The 22,505-nt window shown below is 34.1% G+C and overlaps 2 protein-coding genes and 1 pseudogene across 4 annotated transcripts in view; 1 reads left to right on the forward strand and 2 right to left on the reverse strand.

Annotated features, from left to right (window-relative positions):
* LOC112290671 (AMSH-like ubiquitin thioesterase 1) overlaps positions 1-22,505 on the forward strand; it is a 41,380-nt gene that overhangs the window by 8,852 nt on the left and 10,023 nt on the right. The window lies entirely within an intron of this gene.
* LOC141044406 (light-sensor Protein kinase-like) lies at positions 7,809-9,701 on the reverse strand (annotated as a pseudogene). The gene has a single exon (XR_016505953.1). The product of XR_016505953.1 is annotated as a light-sensor Protein kinase-like (transcript).
* Positions 9,152-10,756, reverse strand: LOC141046118 (uncharacterized). 2 transcript variants are annotated; one of them, XM_073538328.2, is made up of 2 exons: positions 10,133-10,470; positions 9,152-9,734 (listed from the first exon to the last, which is right to left on the reverse strand). In XM_073538328.2, the coding sequence occupies exons 1-2, from the start codon at positions 10,468-10,470 to the stop codon at positions 9,704-9,706; spliced, it is 369 nt and encodes a 122-aa protein (XP_073394429.1). In that variant the 3' UTR covers positions 9,152-9,703. The 2 variants fall into 2 exon arrangements, with proteins under 2 accessions (XP_073394429.1, XP_073394428.1); XM_073538327.2 differs by having other exon boundaries at positions 9,415-9,734; positions 10,062-10,756.

Here is a 22,505-nt window from a genome sequence, read left to right on the forward strand (position 1 = left end):
ATATCGTAATTAAGTCCAAAACGTTACGAACTGTGAGGAAATTTCTCCACGCTTATCAGCAACTCAAGAAATTAGAGGCGGTGAAAAAGTGAAACAATTGGTCTTCTTCAGGATTTCAAATTATCTGAATTTGAAAATCATTCCCCAGGACTAAGGTGTATTTATTGAGTACATTTGGGCCTATCAGCCCCAGCATCAAAACTATAAAAGAACTAAAAAAATTGTCACTTCATCAATCACTCACAAAACTGCTAGATCTGGGCCATATTTTCTAAGTGCGATAAGAGTTTATAAGCACAAGTAGGCCACATCAATGCACTGATCTATCATTGAGGCGATCACGGCACAGCTTTTCACGACATGATTTGTTGCCAACACCACCACAAATCTCTTCTCGAGACCTAAGAGGACCTCATATTACTCAGCTCCAAAGCAAACAAGGCAAGAAGTGATACCATTACTGAACTAGACATTAGGAACTATTGTTATACAACATGATACTAACAGATTGGTCATCATCAATCATTTTAACCACAACATGAATCAACAAAGGTGGGGGGTGGGGGAGATCCAGTTCACAAGTACTCATTCAATAATCCATGAAAAAATCACAATTTAAATCGGACTCTTATATGCATGTGACAAAGGAATCCAACTTGCAACTCTTTAAAAAGTAATCAATCAATAAAGTGAATTGAAGCCTGAAAAACCTCTTACGGGAAAAACTTCTTTCGGGCACATCTGGCCCTCCCTTCGACCATTCATTATTGATACTGGAGAAGACAAAGCAATCATTTCGGATCCACAACACAGCAATAAATTAAATTTCTCACCAGCGGATCATGCAAATCTGACCTGAATATCATAAGATCTTGAGAACGAAGAAGCTATTAGCAGATTTAGCAATAAAGAGATTCCTTAATTTGTATCAGCACTCACAATGCTTGATGGCAACAACCTTTAGGCACCACAAAGTATAAATGCTTGGACCTTTTCTAATAAGAATTTAAATAAAATTAGAATGCGGTACATGCCAAATCGTGTGGCAACCTTGTAGAATAGGTATGATACAAGAGCAGCGAAGCTATAGACCAATTTTAAGATGAAAGTTGACATCTGCTTATTAGAATGAATATGAAAAATAAGACAAATGCATAAATTAGGCTAGTAAACACCTCTTCAGAATGACTACAATAATAGTGTGTACAAAGAACTGCCAAGCCAAAGCACATTGCAATTTATATATAGACATTGGCGTAAATGTTGCAAATTCATTTCAAAGCATAAAAAACCATATTGTGAAGGCAACTAAATGCACGTAAACTAAATTAGCTGTCAAAGATTATCAAATGTTAAGGAATCCAAGGATTAGCAGTATGCGGTTGTCGACGACAAAATTGTCAAAACCTTTGAACTCAAGGATGACGTTGATCACGTATTATAACATCATATGAGAGTTTATGCAACAATTTATCTTTAATTAAATTCTTGGCAAGTCCAAGAAATTATTTTGCAAGGCATTGTTTTTAGATCAATTTTGAGAATTGCAACAAAATTGATCTAAAATTTTGAGAATTGCAACAAAATTGATCTAAAATTTTGAGAATTGCAACAATCTTAATAATTTGAGAATTGCAACAATGAGCAGAGACGTGTGAGAGCACTTAAGTCAGGTTTCGAGAAAGAATCTCGCTTTCATCATACAAATTTGAATATGGTCAGCTAGTCGAGGGGGCAGGAATCTCAATTTCATAGAGCCTTAATCATAATATTTTTGTTCCATAGCTCAGAATTTGCCTCTTCAATAGAGACCACTCAAGAGCTCAGTTAAGATGGGTTTATTGTTGTCAGCAACTTGTTGCCACAATTGTGCATGAAAACACTCTTAGTGTCATCGTATTTGATGATGGTCTCCTAGCATTCCAAGGTCTGTCCTTTTGATGACGATGCATTTTCATCCTCACCAATGTATCTTCTCCTAATCAGTATGACCGTTATTCACTGAAAGTAGCGAATGCATAATCTCCTAAAATTCTCGAGTACTCAAAGTTACTGGCAAGGTGACTAGCATTAGTGACGCCAGTGGGAAATTATCACGCCAGTGTATTATACTTAAGCGTCACTGGGTATTACCTATTGCTAAATATCAATTGAATGGCTAGACTACAGTGGCAAAGCCGCAAAGCATAGAATAGAATTTTCTAACTTTGTTGATCCTACATCTGCATCGAGAGTGACTACCTTTCGATTACACAAAACATTCCATATAATCAACATGATAAATATTTTTTTATTTAAAACCTTAATTTTAGTGCAATTGTGGGATGAGTTGATAGACTTGTGAATATTTTCAAATTGTGTGAGGTGCAGTCAGTGGTGGAACGGATGTTGCTGGCAAGGATCTGTGCTTTGACAATCATTCTTTTATTACAATTGAAGGATGCTTATATCCTAGTTAAACAATGTTTGACGTGTAGATTCATTATTTTAGAGAATAGACAGTAGCGAGTAAATTAGTATGCTCAAGCTTACTATGATTTGAAAAGTCAAAACAGTAAGAGTGTTATACAACCATTATTATTGTTGCATTTCACTTGTTGAACTTATATCTGCTTTTGAGCTTTATTCAAATAAAATCTACATGGCTTATTAGATGAAGAATCTTGTTTTATTGATTGGTCTATTTTTGTGGTATATATTATGTCATATGTGATATTCTTGATGATTAGAAGATTGCATGATTTTTATAAGTTATAAAATTATTGTTCATCTATATTTTGTTTTTATTAGCATAAATATAGTGTAGGTACATAAAATATAGCATAGGTCAATGCTTGGTGGATACCTCAAGGGAAGGCAAAAATAATACCAAAGCCATATCCCTTATTGATGATAGTAGACATAAATTAGTATTTGTTCAATAGGATATTTTTAATGCGATTAGATGTCTAGCAACAAGCTTGATTCAACGAGTAGCATTCCATGAAGCATAGATAGTATCATCTTTATCATCAAGAATGAACTAGTTATTATATGAACAACCTTAAAGTTTCAAAAGTATGTATCCTTGATCAAGGTTTTGTTGACAATACAAATATTTTAGCTTATCTTGTAATTTTTGTATATTAGGATATTTAATTTCTTAAGGAATTTTCATGTTGGAGAGAGTGTGTATTTCTTTTAATTTATGATTGTTTAAATGAATTTAAAGCCTTAATTTTATCTTAATCTTTTTGACCAAAAAGTATTAGTAGATTTGATAGATACTTCTAAGACAAGCAAAAGCACCTTAATAATCTTCTTTACATTAAAGCATGCTACTTATTTCGACATGTTTTTTGTTTGCATATTTTGCTAATATTTACACTAAAGATTACATGTAGATTTGCTAGATTGAATGCATTATCAAAATTATTTGTATTTCTACTTTTTGCTTGTTTGTGTTGAGTGAGAGTGATTAGGTTAAACTTTTGATAACCAAAGATGTAAAGTACTCTCTATTGGTATTTTGTGTATCAAATTGTATTACAAACCTATCAAATTATGCAAAACATGAATTTGTGGAATTGACATTAATTCTATATAGAATTAAGTAAGAGCTAGAAGATTATAAAGGAGATTCAATGCATCAATCTTAACCAATGTTGTGGTTTAACTAATTGAAGGTTTCATCTTAAATCTAAATCTTTCAAATGACTAATTGTGTCCAATTCTTTGTATTCATATGAGACTATCATACTTATTGTTACACAACTTCTTCCTTGGAGATATCAATGCTTTTGTTACATGAGAATCTTTGCTTCATTGTTAGCAACTCTTGGTATGACTCCAACTGCCACTAACTTTTTTGCTTCAATATATTTATGACATGAAATATAAATTGGAATTAGTGGACTAATATTCATTTGAGAAGATACTTGAAAATAGAATATAATATTATTAAAACATGTATAATCTAAAATTTAAAATTTTTAAGACTCTTTGGAAATTATGCAACAAGAATCTTTTTTAGATTTTTTTTAATATAATGATAAAATATAGAAAATATCCCTCTTTCTAAATAGTCCTTTAGACATTTAATAAGACTTGTGGTCAATAATTTTTAAATTCTTATTTTTCTCTTCAAATAACTATTTATTTGTATTTTTTTAATATTAAATTTAAAGATATAAATCTCTTTCTTATATTATAAAAAATTATATTGATATTTATAAATTAAAAATTATGCTTTAATAATATTTAGATTCATAGCATCTAATTATTTATGTGATTTTGTTAAAAGAAAAAAAAACGAAAACAAAATTTTCACATGAGTAAGAAATATTTCAAAAATAAAGTTATTTTATCAACATCCAAAATAATATACATAAGCATTGTAGTTTTATCAAGATAAATATTAGGATTGTTAAAACCCTCAAAAATAATTCAAAAAATGCTCTAAGCACCTACTAAATAAGACATATACTATGCTATATAGGATAATGCCTCTTCCTCTATTTTTACTAAAGAAAAGATAGATTTGATAAATTCCTTATATCAAAGGTAGTTAACAATGTAAGATTGTTCAATTCATTTGGCAATGATATCAAGCTTAAATATCCCCTCATTTAAAAATTAATCAAAAAGTTGAAGATATCCAATTCCTCCAGGAATGATGTCAAGTGTGAGCAATTACCAATATCAAAGGTAGTTAAATCTTTTGACAATGATGCCAAGCTTGAGCAATTCCACAAAATACAAGTAGTCAAAGATGTAAGGTTACTCAATTACTTTGGCAATGATGTCAAGTTTGAACAATCTTTCATATTCAAGATACTCAAAGATGTGAAATTAACCAATTCTTTTGATAATTACGTCAAGCTTAAGTAATTACTAATATCAAAAGTTTTTAATAATGGTAGGACTCACAATAGGTCAAGTCAATTTTGAAATAAGGATGTCAATAAAATTAACTACATCTACATAATCCTAAATTCCAAATTCTTAAATTTACCATATCAAAAGTCGAAATCCTGAAATCAAAGTCAAATTGCTATATCTTCTAAACTAGAATCTTGTATAACAAAGTATTTATACTATAAAAATTACTAATCTCTAAAATAGGAAGGTACATTATGTTAAAATTGAAAAATAAAGGTGTCAAGAAACTAGAAATACCTACATAATTCCAACTTGTAAATTATAAGTTTTAAATCATAAACTTATCATTTACTTTAAAAACTAAATAAATTAGATATTTTATGTATGTGCTTACAATAATCTTTTTGTTTATAAAAATATCTTATTTAGATTTAATTGTATATTTTACACTAACTTAAAAAGTTTATTATCTATTGATTTTTGACTTGTTTAAAAGGTATCTTTTTAAGAATGTATTGACAATTCTTTTTGACAATGATGTCAAGCTTGACTACCTCACATCTTTGAGCACCCTTCTATATCAAAGATAGTCAAAGATGTAAGGTTGTCCAATTCATTTGGTAATGATGTCAAACTTAAGCAGTTATTTATATTTAAGGTAGTCAAAGATGTGAAGTTGCTCAATTCATTTGTCAATGATGTTAAGCTTGAGAACCCATGTATATCAAAAGTAGTCAAAGATGTGAGGTTGTCCAAGCCATTTGGAAATGATGTCAAGCTTAATCATTCATTTATATTTAAGGTAGTCAAAGATGTGAGGTTACCCAATTTATTTGGCAATGATATCATGCTTGAGCATCCATTCATATTTAAGGTAGTCAAAGATGTGAGGTTTGCCAGATCTTTTAGCAATAACATTAAGCTTGAGCATCTACTTATATTTAAGATAGTCAAAGATATGAGGTTGCCTAATTTATTTGACAATGATATCAAGCTTGAATACCACTATATATTGAAAGTAGTCAAAGATGTGAGGTTGCTTGATTCATTTGGCAATAATGTCAAAGTCAAAGATGAGGTTCTACAATTCATTTGGCAATGATATCAAGCTTGAGCACCCACATACATTAAAGGTAATCAAAGATGTGAGGTTGCTCAATTCATTTGGCAATGATGTCAAGCTTAAGCACCCATTCATATTTAAGGTAGTCAAAGATGTGAGGTTGCCCAATTCATTTGGCAATGATATCAAGCTTTTACACCTCTCCATATTTAAGGTGGTCAAAGATGTAAGGTTGCCCAGTTCATTTGGCAACAATGTGCATAAGCACCACTCTAAATTTAAGGAAGTGAAAGATATGAGGTTGCCCAATTCATTTGGCAACGATGTCAAGCATTAACATCCATGCATGTCCAAGGTAGTCAAAGATGTGAGATTACCCAATTCCTTTGGCAATGATATCAATCTTGGACAATATACCAAAAAACATCTTAAATTGACAAAATATTTTATCAACTTCAATAATTTTCCCAAGTCATTACTTGATGTAACATCACCATCATTATAGATTAACAATTGAAGTGATGAAAAGCATGCACTTTTTATTTCATTTAATATCATGTTGTTTATATTGTTGCAATATAATCCCTCAACTATAACACAATATGAATCAAATACACCACAAGATTAGATTATTTGCATTAAAAAGTCAACTTCATACATGCACAACTTTCAATACAATGTAAATTAAATGAATCAACCAAGAAATTTGAATCAACATGCATTTGTCACATATATAAACACCTAAATGATAAAATCATATCACATCTCCAATCTCCAAACCTTCATTCTTGTTCATCATTCTTAATTCCACAAATACCATTTGGATGATGGTCAAGTCTATTACCTTTTCACTAATTCCATTCAATGCCACATCATTTATTCTATATTTGTTTGTTCTTATATTCTATTTCTGTTTCAACAATCTTTCTACCCATGTCTTGTAATTGGTCATGTACTTTAATAAATCCATATTTGGTGACTTTTATCAATAATTGGATAATCAATGTATCTATAGTATATTCCACATCTTCTATGTTGGACCATATTTGCAATGCTCTTTCTTCTTTCATGCCTTGCAAAAATACATCATTGCTAAAAAAACAACATATGTCCAAAAACATTCTCTTCTCTTCAACTTTGAAGTTATCAAAACTTACTCTTAATATATCCCAAATCTTATGGTTACTATTCTTTTCATCTCCATCCAATTGTCTTCCCCTCTTCAATCTTTAAAAAGCTCGCTCCCAACATCTCAACCTCTTTTTATCTCTTAAATATGCACCCATAACCTTCAACTCAATGGTAGGCCATTACATGCTTTTACAATCTTTTTGCCCATTTCAATAAGTTCATTGGGCAATTCGTCTTCATATCTACAAGAATGAGTGGTAAACAACCTCAAACTTGTTTCTTTATCAAATTCTTCAATTTTTACTTTATAAAGTTCAATACCACAATACTCCATAACTTCCCAATCTCGAGTTGTCATGATGTACTACCACTCATAGCAAATAAATCATCCATAGGCACAACATCTTTAATTTGACTTAGATTTATCACATTGTCAAAGACAATGATGACTTTCTTTTGGGTCAAAATCAACTTCAACATTTCTTGTGCTTCTTTCAAATCCTTTGGTTTTGCTTCAACTTTCAATTGTTCTAAGATGTGACAAGAGCTTTTGTAACAATCATTACCACTTTCATCACACTCAACAAAGCATGAAGCATCATACATGTACTTCACATTACTCAATGATGTCTTTGCTATTGTAGACTTGCCTACTCCACCTATTCCAACACGACACAATACCTTTACTTTGATTACACACAAGTTTAATAAGTGCAATAAGCATTGCTTTCTACCAAGCACTTCTTCAACCATATCAACCTACAATAAGAATTAAACAAATTATCACCACAAAGTATAAAATAAATACACATAAAGCACACACTACGCTTTAATTTGGATCTTCAAACTAGCATTCTTTTACCACAACTAACTATTACTGCATCATATAATTTTTCTATAAATAAAAGCTCTAAACAATCAAATTACTTTAATATTTTTTTACCTCATTTAATAAAATAAGTTTTGGAACAACCAATTTGTAGGGTGTTTGTTGTAATTCTATATTTTCATGACCATTATCCTTTGATGCACCATAATATGGTGTTTTAGCCACAATAACTCCACTCATAATCATTTTCTTCAACATTACAAATCTTTCACAAATGTTTGCAAACTTGGGTCGATGCAATGGATTTAAGTTCCAACACTCTTTAATAGGCTCTGCCAATTCATCACAATTTGAAGGTAATTCGGACCTCTCACCTCTTTCTATTCTTTCCAATATCTCTGCTCTCTTACAATCATCAAATGGATCTCTATTGGAAAGAATCTTACAACATACTATTGCAAATGAAAATACATCCGAATCAAAAGGGCACATTGTCATTGTTTCATATTTATTCTTCAATATCTCTAAAGCCATGTAGGTTGTACTACCATAAATGTAATTATTCTCAATTTCTTTTGGATTGCTACCAATTTCATTCTTAGATATTCCAAAATCAATCACTTTTACAATAGCATATCGAACTATCTTATTCATAATTTTTTTTCTACAATATAACCAAAATATTGTCAAGCTTGAAACCACGATATACAATGTGCATGTCATGCAAGTAACACATCCCTCTTGCAATTTGATACATGATATCAATTAAAAATATGTAAGATGCCTCTCCATTTGTTTCTAACATATGCGTTAGACTTGATTGCATCAATTCCATTTGCAAATATATATGATCATTTTTCATTTTAAATGAAGAACATCCTTCATATTCATTTATATTGCCTTTCAGTGCAATATAGTATGATATTAAGTTAGCTGGCTTAGATTTGCTAGGATGCTTGCTTCTTTTATGAAAGATTTCACATGCATCTTTTTGGTTGCACACAGAAGGCCAAACCACTTTGATTTATACACTTCTCCATAAAATCCTTTCCCTATAAGATTTATAAAATTAATGCTTTCTATATTTGATGATAATTTCAAATCATCCAATTCTCCACCTTCTATATAATGCAAGTCTTTCATCCTTAGTAATAGATGCTTTACCAATTCATTACAATTTTCAAAATTTCCTTCTTCATTTGATAGAATCAATCTTTCATATAAACACCTTTGATCACCTTCTACTTCATCATAGGTTGCAAAATGAATAATATCAAAAACTTTCTCTTCAAACATTTCACCAAAAGTCTTTCACAAGCACATGAGTTGCTACTTCATAACAACACTTCAAGTCCAAAAGAAGTTCTCTAAAAGTCTCTTTGTTCTTCAATTGAATCACTACTGCTGTGCTGCCTTGCACCATTTCTTTTTCCCACAATTCTTCACCAATATATAAGCTTTATCCAATGTAATCAACAACTCCCTCAATAAATCACCATAGTTCAATCCATCATTGGTACAAGCCATCAAGTAGTCATACACCTTCACAACATGTTCAATGTTCTTGCATAAAGTTGCACATTGATGTTTGTTCAATATGTCTTCTTCTTTCAACATAATCTTCAATGCTATAATATAGACTTGACATTCTCACCAAACATCTCCACCAACACCTCCTATGTTTGATATTGTGTCAATATCTTGCAAACAATCATTAGATTGTTTCATACTTGTTAGATATCTTTCCCTCCATACACATGGTGGTGTGTACCTCAACACCAAAATATATTTCTTCATCAACTCCGAAACATATGCCATACTCACTTGCTCACAAATGTTCCAATATTCAACCTGTTCCCATACATTCACAACTGTACATTAGATTTACTTTCTTCACTATTCTACACTCTCCTCTCTACATTGCTACACCATGCATATCATCTTCTGTCCTACACAACACATGTATCATTCTAGCAATACCTCTTCAGCTTTAGAGACTTTAGAGGAATGCTTATCTGATGCATTCCTGAGTGTAACCAAGGTGCTCACAGAAGAGAACCTATAATTCACTGCGAGAACGCCCATCATGTCACTACGTTACCTGATGCATTGGCGTACCCATTCCAAATCAGATGCAGATACAAGCATTTGAAACATGCCAGTGCCCACAACATTCACCTAAAAAGAAAGTGTGTCTGCAGACTGAGACAGCAGTCGACGCTGGTGTGAACGGTAAGCGTAAAGGATACCGCAAATGCACTAGCGGAGGAGGGAATCTGCTCGTAAACAAGCTCCCGGTTAAGAAAATCGTAGTCACATCAGCTTCACTTGCGTACTCCTGGAACTTCCGTAAAACCGGACGCCGTGATAGTGACAAATTGTAACAATCTTTCGAAAAAGACAATTGCCAACTCAACGTCATCGATGAGAAACTACGAACGTTAATGAAGAGTAAACAGTATAACACTCTGGTTGAAAGACGTAACACATTTTGGAAGCCACCCATCCGTGAAATTTCCGAGTACAGATTCCGACCACTCGGTGACATCTTCATGAAGGACGAGATGCTGATTATGGAACTACCCATGTAAAACGGGAATCAGTACAGTGATTGTTTCATTCAGACACCAGTTTTTCAAGCTCACTGAATTATGAAGCCATCAAGGCTTGAAATTTCATGGTGTAAATGGTTTAACGGTCAACTAAGTTAATTTTCTCGTCCAATCCCAGACAAACTACACGATTGTTTCGATCAATATGGGGAGAGGGGGTGCACCAGTTGAACTGGATATCAAGCACGATAAGCAGTTCTTGCTGAATTGAGCTCCTACCTCATAAAAGATTCAGATTGAATATCACCAGCTCAGAACTTCAATGACTCAGACAACCTAAAGTTCCTTCAAACCAGAAAGTAGACTATCGGTAGAAAGAATCTATGTTTGCGTTTCCAAATAACATGACGCAGGAATAACCTGAAATGAACTGTGACTGCTTTTAAGCTAGGTAGGTATGTAGTTGACAAACATATAGCTACCCACAGCAACGAAAGTGACACGGTACAGATCGATAGACCCTCGTTCCCGATAAAAAAAAGTGCACTCGCAAAAAATAAAACGAAATTGCATACAGACCCTCTTAACTAGAAACGAAGTGCTGATGTCATAACGTATCAGCCTACGGTCACTTAAGTTTCAACTGGACCTAAGAATATGCATTTGCGAAGTTGGACCTAAGTATTGGAAACATAAGAATTGGAAACAATCAAAGTTGGGAACCATGCGGCACACCAACCCGGGGCTGCAAAGAGATCCCCAGAACGCCATGATATCAGGCAAGTGGAGGAGAGTTAAGGAGTTAACAGACGAGGAATATGAGAGAGCAGGTTCGGATGGGAATTGTGGGCTCCGGTTCACCGCACTAGAGAGAGGAGGGAGCACTGTGCAAAAACAAAGATCGAAAGACCAAGAGAAGAGAAGAAAGGGTGAGACGAGCAGGCAGGCAGAGATACGGGAGGCGAGGGAAGGGGCAGGTTGCACTGCAAGTGACGTGGGGGTGGAGATGGCAGTGATGCGTTCGTTACGTCGCAGGCGTAGGGACGAGGAGGGCTGGCGAAAGTCATGAGAGGAATAAATAGGAAGAAGGAAAGAGAAAGGAGCGGATGAGGAGGATGAGGGCACGGCAGTGCAGTAGCAGAGCAGGGTTAGGGTTAGAGAGGGTTGGGAGTAGGGGGAGGGGGAGGGAGGGTTAGGGTCAGGAAGGAGGGGCATCTTGGAAAAGCTGTCAAAGCGGCAAGACCAGGTGATAATAACAATAATAATGTATGCAATGTATGCACATTACATGTCAATCATTGTAAGCTTTTACATTTATTGTGAATTCAACACACGATCTGTTAGACTACAACAATTTTTGTTCTTTAACTGAGTATGTAATCTATTGTGTTGTTCTACCGTTGTAAATGGTGGTTCATCCAATGCATCTAACGTAAATGTATTTCTTTGTGCCCTTAACATAAAAACTGTAAGTGTGTTTGATCAATGTTGTTTTAGTTAATTTGTATATATATGTATATATACATCAATGCTTGGATAAAGATTATTTCGTCAATTGAACAGTACTAAGACTTAATAACAGGTTTTGAACCCTAAACCCTAAACTAAAACCTGGCCGCAACGAGCTCTGAAATCACAATATGGCACTGTTCCAAAACATACGGATTATTTTGGTAATGATGACAATGAGAACCCATCAACAGCATGCTCGGAAAAATTCGAGTTTCACAGATGTTTCATCGATTGGAAGTTGATCATTTGATCAATTGAAGGAGATACGTAGGTGAACAAAGTCTACACAATGACAGCAAGTGCACGTAGGAAAAATCTAGTTTTAAAATAACCCCATAATTTAAGGGTCAGGTTGATATCATTCACACTTTCAATCCGGACGGCCAAAGCCTTGGGGTGCGTCCGAGAAGTCAAATATACATTACTATACATCTCAGTACAAATTATAGCTAACACCAATGGTAAAAATGATGGTGCATTGGTGTTCCGTATCTTCACGAAGTACAACCTTCCAAGCCCGGGCAATGAACCGAGTGAGTAAACCAAGTCCGAGCTCATTCGCCATGCCTGCGAGGTTTGGCGAGTCAAATAGCCGTTGGAGCTCAGGGACGGTTCGATCGAATTGCTCTCTGGCAAGGTCGATTTGCTTCCGTACACCATCGACTCCTTCTTGAACGAAATTGAAAAAATCTACAGGAATGTCCCATGGTGCTTGTCCTCTTCGCTGCTCTGGTTCTCTCTGCGTTGGAATCTCACTTTTGGCAGATGACGATGCAGCAGTATCTCCAATTCCTTGCAAGAGAAGGGCTCGTTGCAAGGCTTGTCGTTCAGACAACTTCAGTGAAATAGCTCTATCGACTAGAGCCTCCGCCTCTTCACGGGAGATTCGCATGATGTCAGCCATTGAGGCTGCAGCTGAACGAGTTGCATTTATGCCAACAGCTTCTATAATAGGGATGAGGTCATTTACAAGGGCCCCACGGACCCCATAAGCCTGCGCAGTTCAATCCGATGAGCATCAAAATTGTTCGTATGGATTTCAGTTTTCACACGCTCTAGATCATGCACTTGCGGTATTATTCCACGCAACATGCTGGCAAGTCTTGCAAAACAACAATACCAAAAATATTAATTATATAATAATAATAATAATAATAATGATAATAATAATGATAATAATACTAACTCGGTAAACCAAGTGGTATAGACGCATAAAATAAAGGACCATGAAAATGAGACACAACGTTGTTTTGGGTGAGGTACTCTCAAAGAATAACAAGCAACTTGCTATGTTTCAAATGTGGAAAAATCACTCAAACACATGCACACGGACACTGAAAAAGTGGTAACTGGTAATCAAACGAAGTTGCATCTACAGTAAGTATTACCCAAAAACTTGCTACATAATTCAATGTTCCAACATAAGTTTAGAAGAAAACTGCTACGTAGAAAAATTGTTCATGTCTCTGAAATTAGGTGAAATTAAAATTTGAAAGGAAAAGTTGTAAAAAACAAGTCAATAAAATGCACAACGTACCTTCAGGTTAAATTCTGAGACCGATTTATTGAGTACGTCGTCAAAGAAATTGGCAAGCTTCGGCACAAGAGGTGCCACATCTACACTCTGCAGGCACACATGTATAAAATCCATTCAAGCTTTTGAATCCACATATTATCATTAATGGCATCCAAGATGAGATGTTGAATTTCAGTATGTCAATGCAACCTAGCAAAACACCAGAGCTGCAACAATTGTTTACACAACAGTTCTATTAGTGATACTTACGGAGTCTAGGAAGCCAAGGGTATAGTAGTCTCGAGCCATTGATTCTAGTCGTAACAAGGAAGCCCAAGGTAGCTATTCTCCACCCATTTCAGTAGGAAAATTGTTCTCAATATTATTGGTTGATTATAACCGATGAGAAATTCTGAATTAGGGTGGACTACTGAAAGTTCATCAATAACCTGAGCATTCAACCTGTTGGTAATTACGTCACCGGTTAAACCGTTTCTGGCTAGAACCATTTCGATGGACTTGAAGATCATTTAGGCCAGCACATGGATCAGAGTAGAAAATCTGTTATCAGCGAACACAAATGCTCTGTGACTTACCATGCTCTAGTAGCTGGCGCATCGTGCGATCTATGCCCAAATCAACAAAATCTACTGCTTTCATTCCATAACCACGAAGACCACCCTCATCTGTGAGTTTGACTCCTATCCACTCCATGGTTAAAACCCTTCGTGATCTGTTGCCAGCAGAATAATGCATGAGCCCAACTAAAATAGCGGTAGGGTATTTGACAATCTTGAATAATTTGCATCTTAATGTTAGAAATTGCATAGTTGATATAAAAAATATACTTACGTGTACTCCCAATGTATTTTTGGAACCCGTATGCGTGGAAGACCACCATACAGGGAATCAAAGTGTTCTGCGTTGCAACCTTCCTGTGATTATCAAAGATTTTTCATTAGGAGTCTGTGAACGGTCATATTTAGGACAATCTGTTCAGTTCTCGAACTCTCTAACAAGGAAAAAAAGATACGTCAGCATATCCTTACCATCACAGTAGAAATTCAAATTATAAAACCAAGATACCTGGTGCTTTTCCATTAGAATTTCAAGAACCCATGGGCTGTTCTGAACTCACATTTCTTTTCAAGAGCATGCACGTTAACTTGGTTAAGGAAGTTGGTATGTCCAACTGTAGGGTAATACATCTGTACCTTGATGTAATCAAGTTCCGCAAAAAGACGGCTAGCAAACTCGTCCACGATATCTACCAGACGAGTAGACCTCGAAATTTCCGTATTTGCATCAGCCCAAGCGGCTGCTTTTCGCACTGAAACAGATCGAACAATTTATGATACGTAGCTCATTTTTGTTTTAGCTTATCTCTTATTTTCTGTATTTTACTTTCCATTCAACTTTTTGAAGTGTTGTGTGTTAAAATCACAAAACAACAAAAAAACCAAAACATTACAAGTCAGTAGTCTTCGAAGTAATAAGACTTCCAAATGCAGTTCCGAAAGATCTGACTAGCTTATAAATGCACTTCTCTTTGATCTACAGAGAACTGTACGTGTGATATGTATCAAAATAATGAGGGTATAGCTACATGATCAAAGTTAGTCTAATCTCCATATCTGTTGCCGAAACATCTTTCAACATGCCACAGCATAATTATAGAATACACTGCACGAATACTTCAGAAGAACCTGCAAGAAAAATGATTTCTTTGTGTGCGAATATGTACCTAGAAACATATCCAGAGCAAGGCTGTCACCAATGCCGGGTCTTTGAACCTGAGCACCAACTCGATCGTGATCTTCACTTCCAAATTCTACTCAAACTTCGAAAATGATCCTCAAATCTTAAATTGCATAAGAGTCAAATATGCGGGAAGAAGCAAAGACACCAACAAGGAAAGCTCTTAGCTTCTTGGTATACTTCGTCTAAAATTTAAATGGAAATATGTACATATGTATATCTTGTTGAAGGGAATTTAGAGGTGAATATCTACCTTGACAGCCACAAGTTCTCCAGTAGAGCATAGACGTGCCTTGTAAACCTGGAATATACAAGTCTTTTACTAAACGTTTTTGAAAATAAGGTAGCTATTCATAAAATAACAAGTGAAAATCCTTCTTCTTTTCCATTCGATACAATACTAAAATCTTCAAGAAATACAACTGCTTATGTATAGATATAGTTTACCTATTTCAAGTTATACATAAACTTTTTTTTTGTGCTTCTGCATCTACTGAAACATTCTTCTCACTGCAAATGAAGTCATGTGATTGAAGGTACTAGATTGGCCAATGGATAACTCAAAGTCAAATAATTATGTTGGAATTTGACTATAAGTTTGTTTCTATCCTCTAGTAGAAGACTAAGATGTGTACAAAAGATAGACGAATCATAAAAAAACATATTGTCATACTTGATCCAAGCTAGCTGCTACAACACGCTCTAGAAAGATTTCAGTAAAGACGTCCTTCAATTGATTTCAAAAACAGTTGAGAATGTTTTAGAGAGGGAAATAAGAGTAGCTAAAAGTAATATGCACACATATGTATACCCAGACACACATAAAGTGAGTTTATTAATAAGGTTATATCTCTTATAAAAAGAGAAGGGGAGAAGATAAACAATTTCTCCCTACTACATTTGAAACATTGTAGCTACAATAAATACTATAGACTATAGTAAAAGTATGGAGAGTGTCGGCTACATTTAATACTTTCAATACTCTTCCTTACTCATCATAATATTTATATGTATAGAATTATAATCTATACTTTTCTGTAATCTCTTAAAATCAACAACTACTGCTTCATTAAAACCTTATCTAAAAAAATCTTATTATATTTAAGGACAAGACTATATATGAAGGAAAAAAAATATAACATAATTTCTTGCTCTCTTAAAGCACTATTTATTATACAAAGTTACACTTTTGCTATGAAGACAGACAGATAGACAAAGAGAGAGATAAGTATAATACTCTATGATATACAATGACTCACTCCTTCCTTCTTCCTCTCGCCTCCTTTTCTTTCCTCTATTCTACTTTCTTCCCTTCATCTCATTTTCTTTATCATTCTTGAGAATGTTTTAAAGAAAGACACAATAGTAGCTAGAAGTATTGTGCACACACATACAAAGTATATATACACATTCAAGAGAGAGTATATTGATATGGTTATCTCACATATACAAAGAAAAGAAGAAAAAATAAATATTTTCTTTCCACTATATTCCAAACATTATAGCTACAATATTTATTATAAACTGTAGTAAATATTATTGAAAGCGCCGGCTTCATTTAATGCTTTCAATACTCCTCCCTACTTATCATAATATTTAAATAATATAAAATATTTATAGAATTATAATCTATACTTTTTTGTAATTTCACAAAATCAACAATTGTTGCTTCATTAAAATCTTATCTAAGAAAATCTTATTGTATTCAAGGATAAAACCATAAATAAAAGAAAAAGAGTACAACATCATTTTAATAATTTATTAAGTTTCTTAGTCAAGAAAAGCAAGTTGCCATATGCCAATACTATAAGTAAATTGGCGATGGTTGTATAAAGGGAGAACTTTGGTGAGGAGATCAAGAAGGTTATTTATAGATTCAATTTTCTTGATCTTAAGTAGTTGATCAATAATCAAGTCATACATATAACTAAAATACTTTGAATCAATATACTTTGTTTTATCTCCTTTAATGAAACCAATTTGCATCTGTACAATATAAGTGCTATTATTTTCATTCAAGATAGTTGAAAAATCATCATATGAAAGTCCACAAGTTATTTGAATGAGTTTATCAATTGATTGTAATCAAATACATTCTTGAGATGCTTCAAATAAGGCAATAATTTTTACATGGTTGAATAAAGTTGCACTCATAGTTTATTTCATTGATTTCCATGATATTGCAGCTTCATGTCATAACAATATATAGCAAGTTTGAGATTTAGGTGTTGAAATATTAGATTTATATCCTATATCAAAATATCCAACCAATTTTGGATCTATGGATCATGTGTAATATAATCCCAAATCTTTAGTATTTTTTAAATAACATAGTAAATATTTGATGTCATTCCAATATTATAGTATTGAACATGTATTGTATCTTGCAAGAATATTAATTACAAATACAATATCTGATTTTTAGATGTTGCTAAATATAAAAGTACGTCAATTGCTACGACGTATGGATATTGCTCTTTTGATATTTTTTTCTCCTCCTTGAATGGACAGTAAAAATCATGACTATCACAACCATGCTCAACCTTAGTGTGGATGATAGAAAAGCATCAATTATATTGAATCTCCATAAGATTTGTCTAATATATATTAGTTGGTAGAAAAAAATGCTACCATGTGTAAGATGCATAATCTGAAGATTAATGCAGAAAGTTATTTTTCTTAATATTTTCATTTTAAAGTCACGAATAAATAGATTAGTAGCTGCAATGCATGCAGATTTAGTACCTACTAGGTTAAGATCATCAACATATATAGCAATGATTATAAAACCAAATTTATCTTATTTGATAAATAAAAAAAGGATTAATGAATCACTTACAAACTTATTTATAATTAAATAATCTCAAAGACATTGATACCACATGCATCTAGATTATTTAAGATTATATAAGATCTTGTGTAATTTAATATCATAATATTATCTCAAAGCAAGTACATTTGAAGTTCCTATTTTCAAACCATATAGGACTTTCATATAAATATTTATATCAAGAGAACCATAAAAATACGCAATTACCACATTCATGAGGTGCATCTCAAGGGTGGCATGATCTGCTATTCGAATAATATATTGGACTGTAATTGAATCTATGATTTGAGAATATGTGGATTCATAATCAATACCAAACTATTGGATAAATCCTTAGGCAACAAGACTAGCTTTATAGCAAGTTATTTGATCCTTAATATCTTGCTTGCATACTAATACCATCTTATATGCAATAGGGTAAGAAGTAAAAGTGTCCACAATTGAATCAAAGACTTTTCTCTTATGAAAAAAAGTATATTCTTCTTTAATGATAATTTTCTATTTTAATCAGTCAAAGCAATATATTACTTCTTGAATGGTTTGAGATTCAAGATCCTCTTTCTTGTAAGAAATAACTTTTACAATCATGAATACAAATGATTCATCTATTATAATAGATGGTCTATTCTAAAAATCATTTATACCATAATATAAAACAGATAACTCTGTACTCAACTTGGTTTTATTTCTCCTAATTTCAAGATTTTTTATTGCATGAGGTGAAGGTATAATGTGCATGGACATATTGTCATTAATTGATGGCCTCCTAGATTTAATAGGAACTTCCACAAAAACAATACCAAAATCATCACATGTTATAGCTTTCTTCTTTTGTGGTTGCATATCTGATCTACAAGTCCTTTTAATTGTTGATGTTTTAACTTGAGGTATATTTTTAGAAGTATTGCAATCTGAGTGAGTTCATTTTGAATCTCATTAATTAGAACTCTTATAATCCAAGGTGCATTAGTGAAGCTATCATGTGTTTCATCTACAATTTTTTTTAGATACAAAATCTTGGCAACTTCTCTTTTAACCAAAGATGTTCTAAGATCAGAATTCATTGTAAATATTTTTGGTCCTCCAAATATAAGTATTATATTTTTTATTGATTAAATAATCTTCTTTGAAGAGATGAAAATATATTCTCTTTAAAATTTTTTTTTTGAAAACATACATGTAATAATGTGTAAGTTGATAGATCAAAAATACAAATAATGCTTGATGGTATGCCAATCGAAACCAACATATATACTTTCTTATTGATGAGCTTCAATGATATGCCATTTAGGTTTTAGTCTTAGGATCCAAGTACAGCAACCAAATACTTATAAGTGAGGTATATTTGAAACACAACCTAAAATAAATTCTTGGGGTGTAATAATTTCAAGAAAAGAAGGATGGAGGCATATTAATGTTGTAGCATGCAAAATTATATGACCCCACATAGATGTAGGTAAATTTGCCTGAAGACAGAGTGGTGAGATAATGAATTGTATATACTTTATAAATAACTCTATAAATTTATTTATAGCATGTTCATATGTCAACACAAATTGAAGGCGAAGCAATGATCTTATTTTGCACACATGGATGATATAATTCTATAGAATCTACATTTACAAGTCGTAAATTATGCCTAGTTATATATGGAATTATCTTTTGAAATAATGTACATCTTGAATGGTCTAATTGTCCATGCTAGAGAAAAATGTGACTCTATATGATAGTCAATACAAAATTAAATATAATAGGAGATAAGATTACAATCCGATATAAACCATTTGTCATAACAAAGGCTTTTTCTACAACTCTATAGTTCTCTTTAAGAACCAAAACCTCCTCCCTATCTAAAACTGTGGATGAGAAGTAATAACCATTGGCATACATATCTTGGTAGTTGATTAGACTTTAAAGTGTTGAAGATACAAACATTGCATGTTTACATTTTATAATAGAGTTTGCAGGCAATTTTACCATCACTATTCCTTCTTAGAAATAAAATGTATTTGTTCTAGCTACAGTCATCAAATTTCTAGTTTGCTAGGTTGAAGATTTTTCAATAAGAAACTGTCATGGACATACATTGGAAGATTCTTCGAATATTCTTCTAGAATATTCTCTAAAGATTCTCTAAAGATTCTCTTAGAAGGTTCTAGAATATTCTGATAGATTCTAGGAAGTTGCTCGAGAAGTTTCCTAATTAGTAGAAGTTGTTGGAGAAGCGTCCTAGTTAGCGGAAGTAGCTCGAGAAGCTTCCTATTCAGTAGTATATATAGGAGTCGAGGCTGAAGGGTTCTTCAGTCTCAACAACACATCTCTTGGAGTTCTAGCTCACCTTTCTGGTGTTGTTCTTGTACTCATCTGTTTAATCTAGTTCTGCCACTTCTTCTTGAACTTCTTGTTAGATTTCAAGTCTGTATTTTGTGTCCGTGACAGTTTGTCGAGACTGCATTTTCACTGGTATCAGAGCTAGTTCCTTCTTGTTAGAGAGTGGATTACTCCTCTTCTTGAAGGTATGCTAGTATTTTAGAGGTTGCGGATTACCCTCCTCTAAACTGATATCTCTTCTTTCTCAATATTGGAGCCTTATTCTTCTTGGAGAGAGTGGATTACCCCTCATCTTGGAGTCTTAAGGCGTTTTAGAGGTTGCGGAGTACCCTCCTCTGAACCAATATTGTCCTCTTGTCAAAACTCTTTTTTCTTCTTTCTGAAGGTTAGCCGAAGGTTAAGACGTTAAAATGGCTGAAAGTTTGGAATCCAAACTAGATGCCATCATAAATACTCTTGCCTCGTTGTCACATAGGACAACAGAGATCGAAGGAGTCATGGTAGGACTTCATAACAATGGAGCATCTGGGATAGCGCCATCTAAAGCATATCAGCCTCAAACTTCTGCGCTAGAAGAAGCAGTTCTACTTCCATTTCAACAAGATCAAGTAGTCCTACAACGAAAGGAGCCTCGAGTTAGTCTTCCGGATAAGTTTGATGGAACTCGTTCCAAGTTTCGAGGTTTTGTCAACCAAATCAGGTTGATAACAATTTTATAGCCCGAACGTTATCCGACGGAGGAAGCGCGTGTTGGGCTTGTTGGAACCTTGCTTACAGCACAAGCTCTGTCTTGGTTTACTCCCTTGTTCGAGAAGCGATTGCCAATCCTGAGCAACTTTGAAACGTTCTTGGAGGCGTTTGCAGAAGCATTTGGCGAGCATGATAAAGTTCGATGGGCTACAACAAAGATCCGATCGCTACGACAAGGAACACGCTCTGCATTAGTCTATGCCTCGGATTTCAGACAATTGGCAAGTGACATTACTTGGGGTGAAGAGGCGTTGGTGAGTCAGTTTTATTGGGGCTTGAAGGATGATGTGATGGACTTGCTGTTATCTCTTCCTGATCCTCAAACGCTCAACGAAGCCATTAGCCAAGCTGTAAAGTGTGACAACCGCCTATTCCAGCGTCGCTAAGACCAACGTCCAAGACACCAAATGACTCATTACGACGTGACTATGTCTGCAAATAGCTTAAACTCCCATTCGGAGGCAACAGACATGCAAATCGACACGGCGCGTGTCCGATCTCTTACTCCAATAGAGAAGAAACGGCATATGGAGGAAGGGTTATGTTTGTACTGTGGAGAAGAAGGTCACAAGGTTGGAAATTGCCCAAAGAAGCAAAATTGGCACCCTGTCAAGACTAGAAGTGCGATGATTCCGGAAAACGACGACGCCCAGCCACAGTAGGAACCGTGCGGCTGGACAATCTTATATCACGACAACAATCAGGTTCCTCCTTCTCTGTCCAACCTGCCCGTTGTTTTACAATTCTTTTGTTTTTAGGCCCTCAAAAACAAAAAACTTTAGCTTTATTGGATTCGGGGGCATCTACTTGTTTTTTAGATGAAGAGTTTGCTAAACGCCACAAGATCCGTTTAGTACAGAAGTCCAAACCTGTTCACGTAGAGGTAATAGATGGACGACCCTTATTGTCAGGCAACGTTACCCACGAATCAGAACCTATAGAAGTGGTGTTTAAGGACCATAGTAGTCACGTTGTTTTTAATATTATTAGAACCCCATCAAGCCCTGTTATCCTTGGTCTTTCTTGGTTAGAAGATCATAATCCGTCCATTGATTGGAGGCTACGAAGGATAACATTTCCTGAAAAAAATAATAATAAACCTGTTGGTAGAACCTACATGAAGAAATCCATGTTTATTGGAGCGAGATCGTTCCTAAGATCGTCTAAGGAAGGCGCACCATTTGTCATTTATGCAGCTCCAACTAGCGGCGAGAATATCTCAACATCGAATATACCAGAGCAATATAGGAATTTTGAAGACGTGTTTCAGAAGAAAAACGCCGATATACTGCCAGAACATCGACCATATGATTGCGCCATAGACTTGGAGGAAGGAGCGCAACCACCTTTTGATCCAATATACAACCTATCGC

The sequence above is a fragment of the Physcomitrium patens genome, chromosome 13 (assembly GCF_059467195.1).
Source record: "Physcomitrium patens ecotype Gransden chromosome 13, ASM5946719v1, whole genome shotgun sequence".
Classification (NCBI taxonomy): Eukaryota; Viridiplantae; Streptophyta; class Bryopsida; order Funariales; family Funariaceae; genus Physcomitrium; species Physcomitrium patens.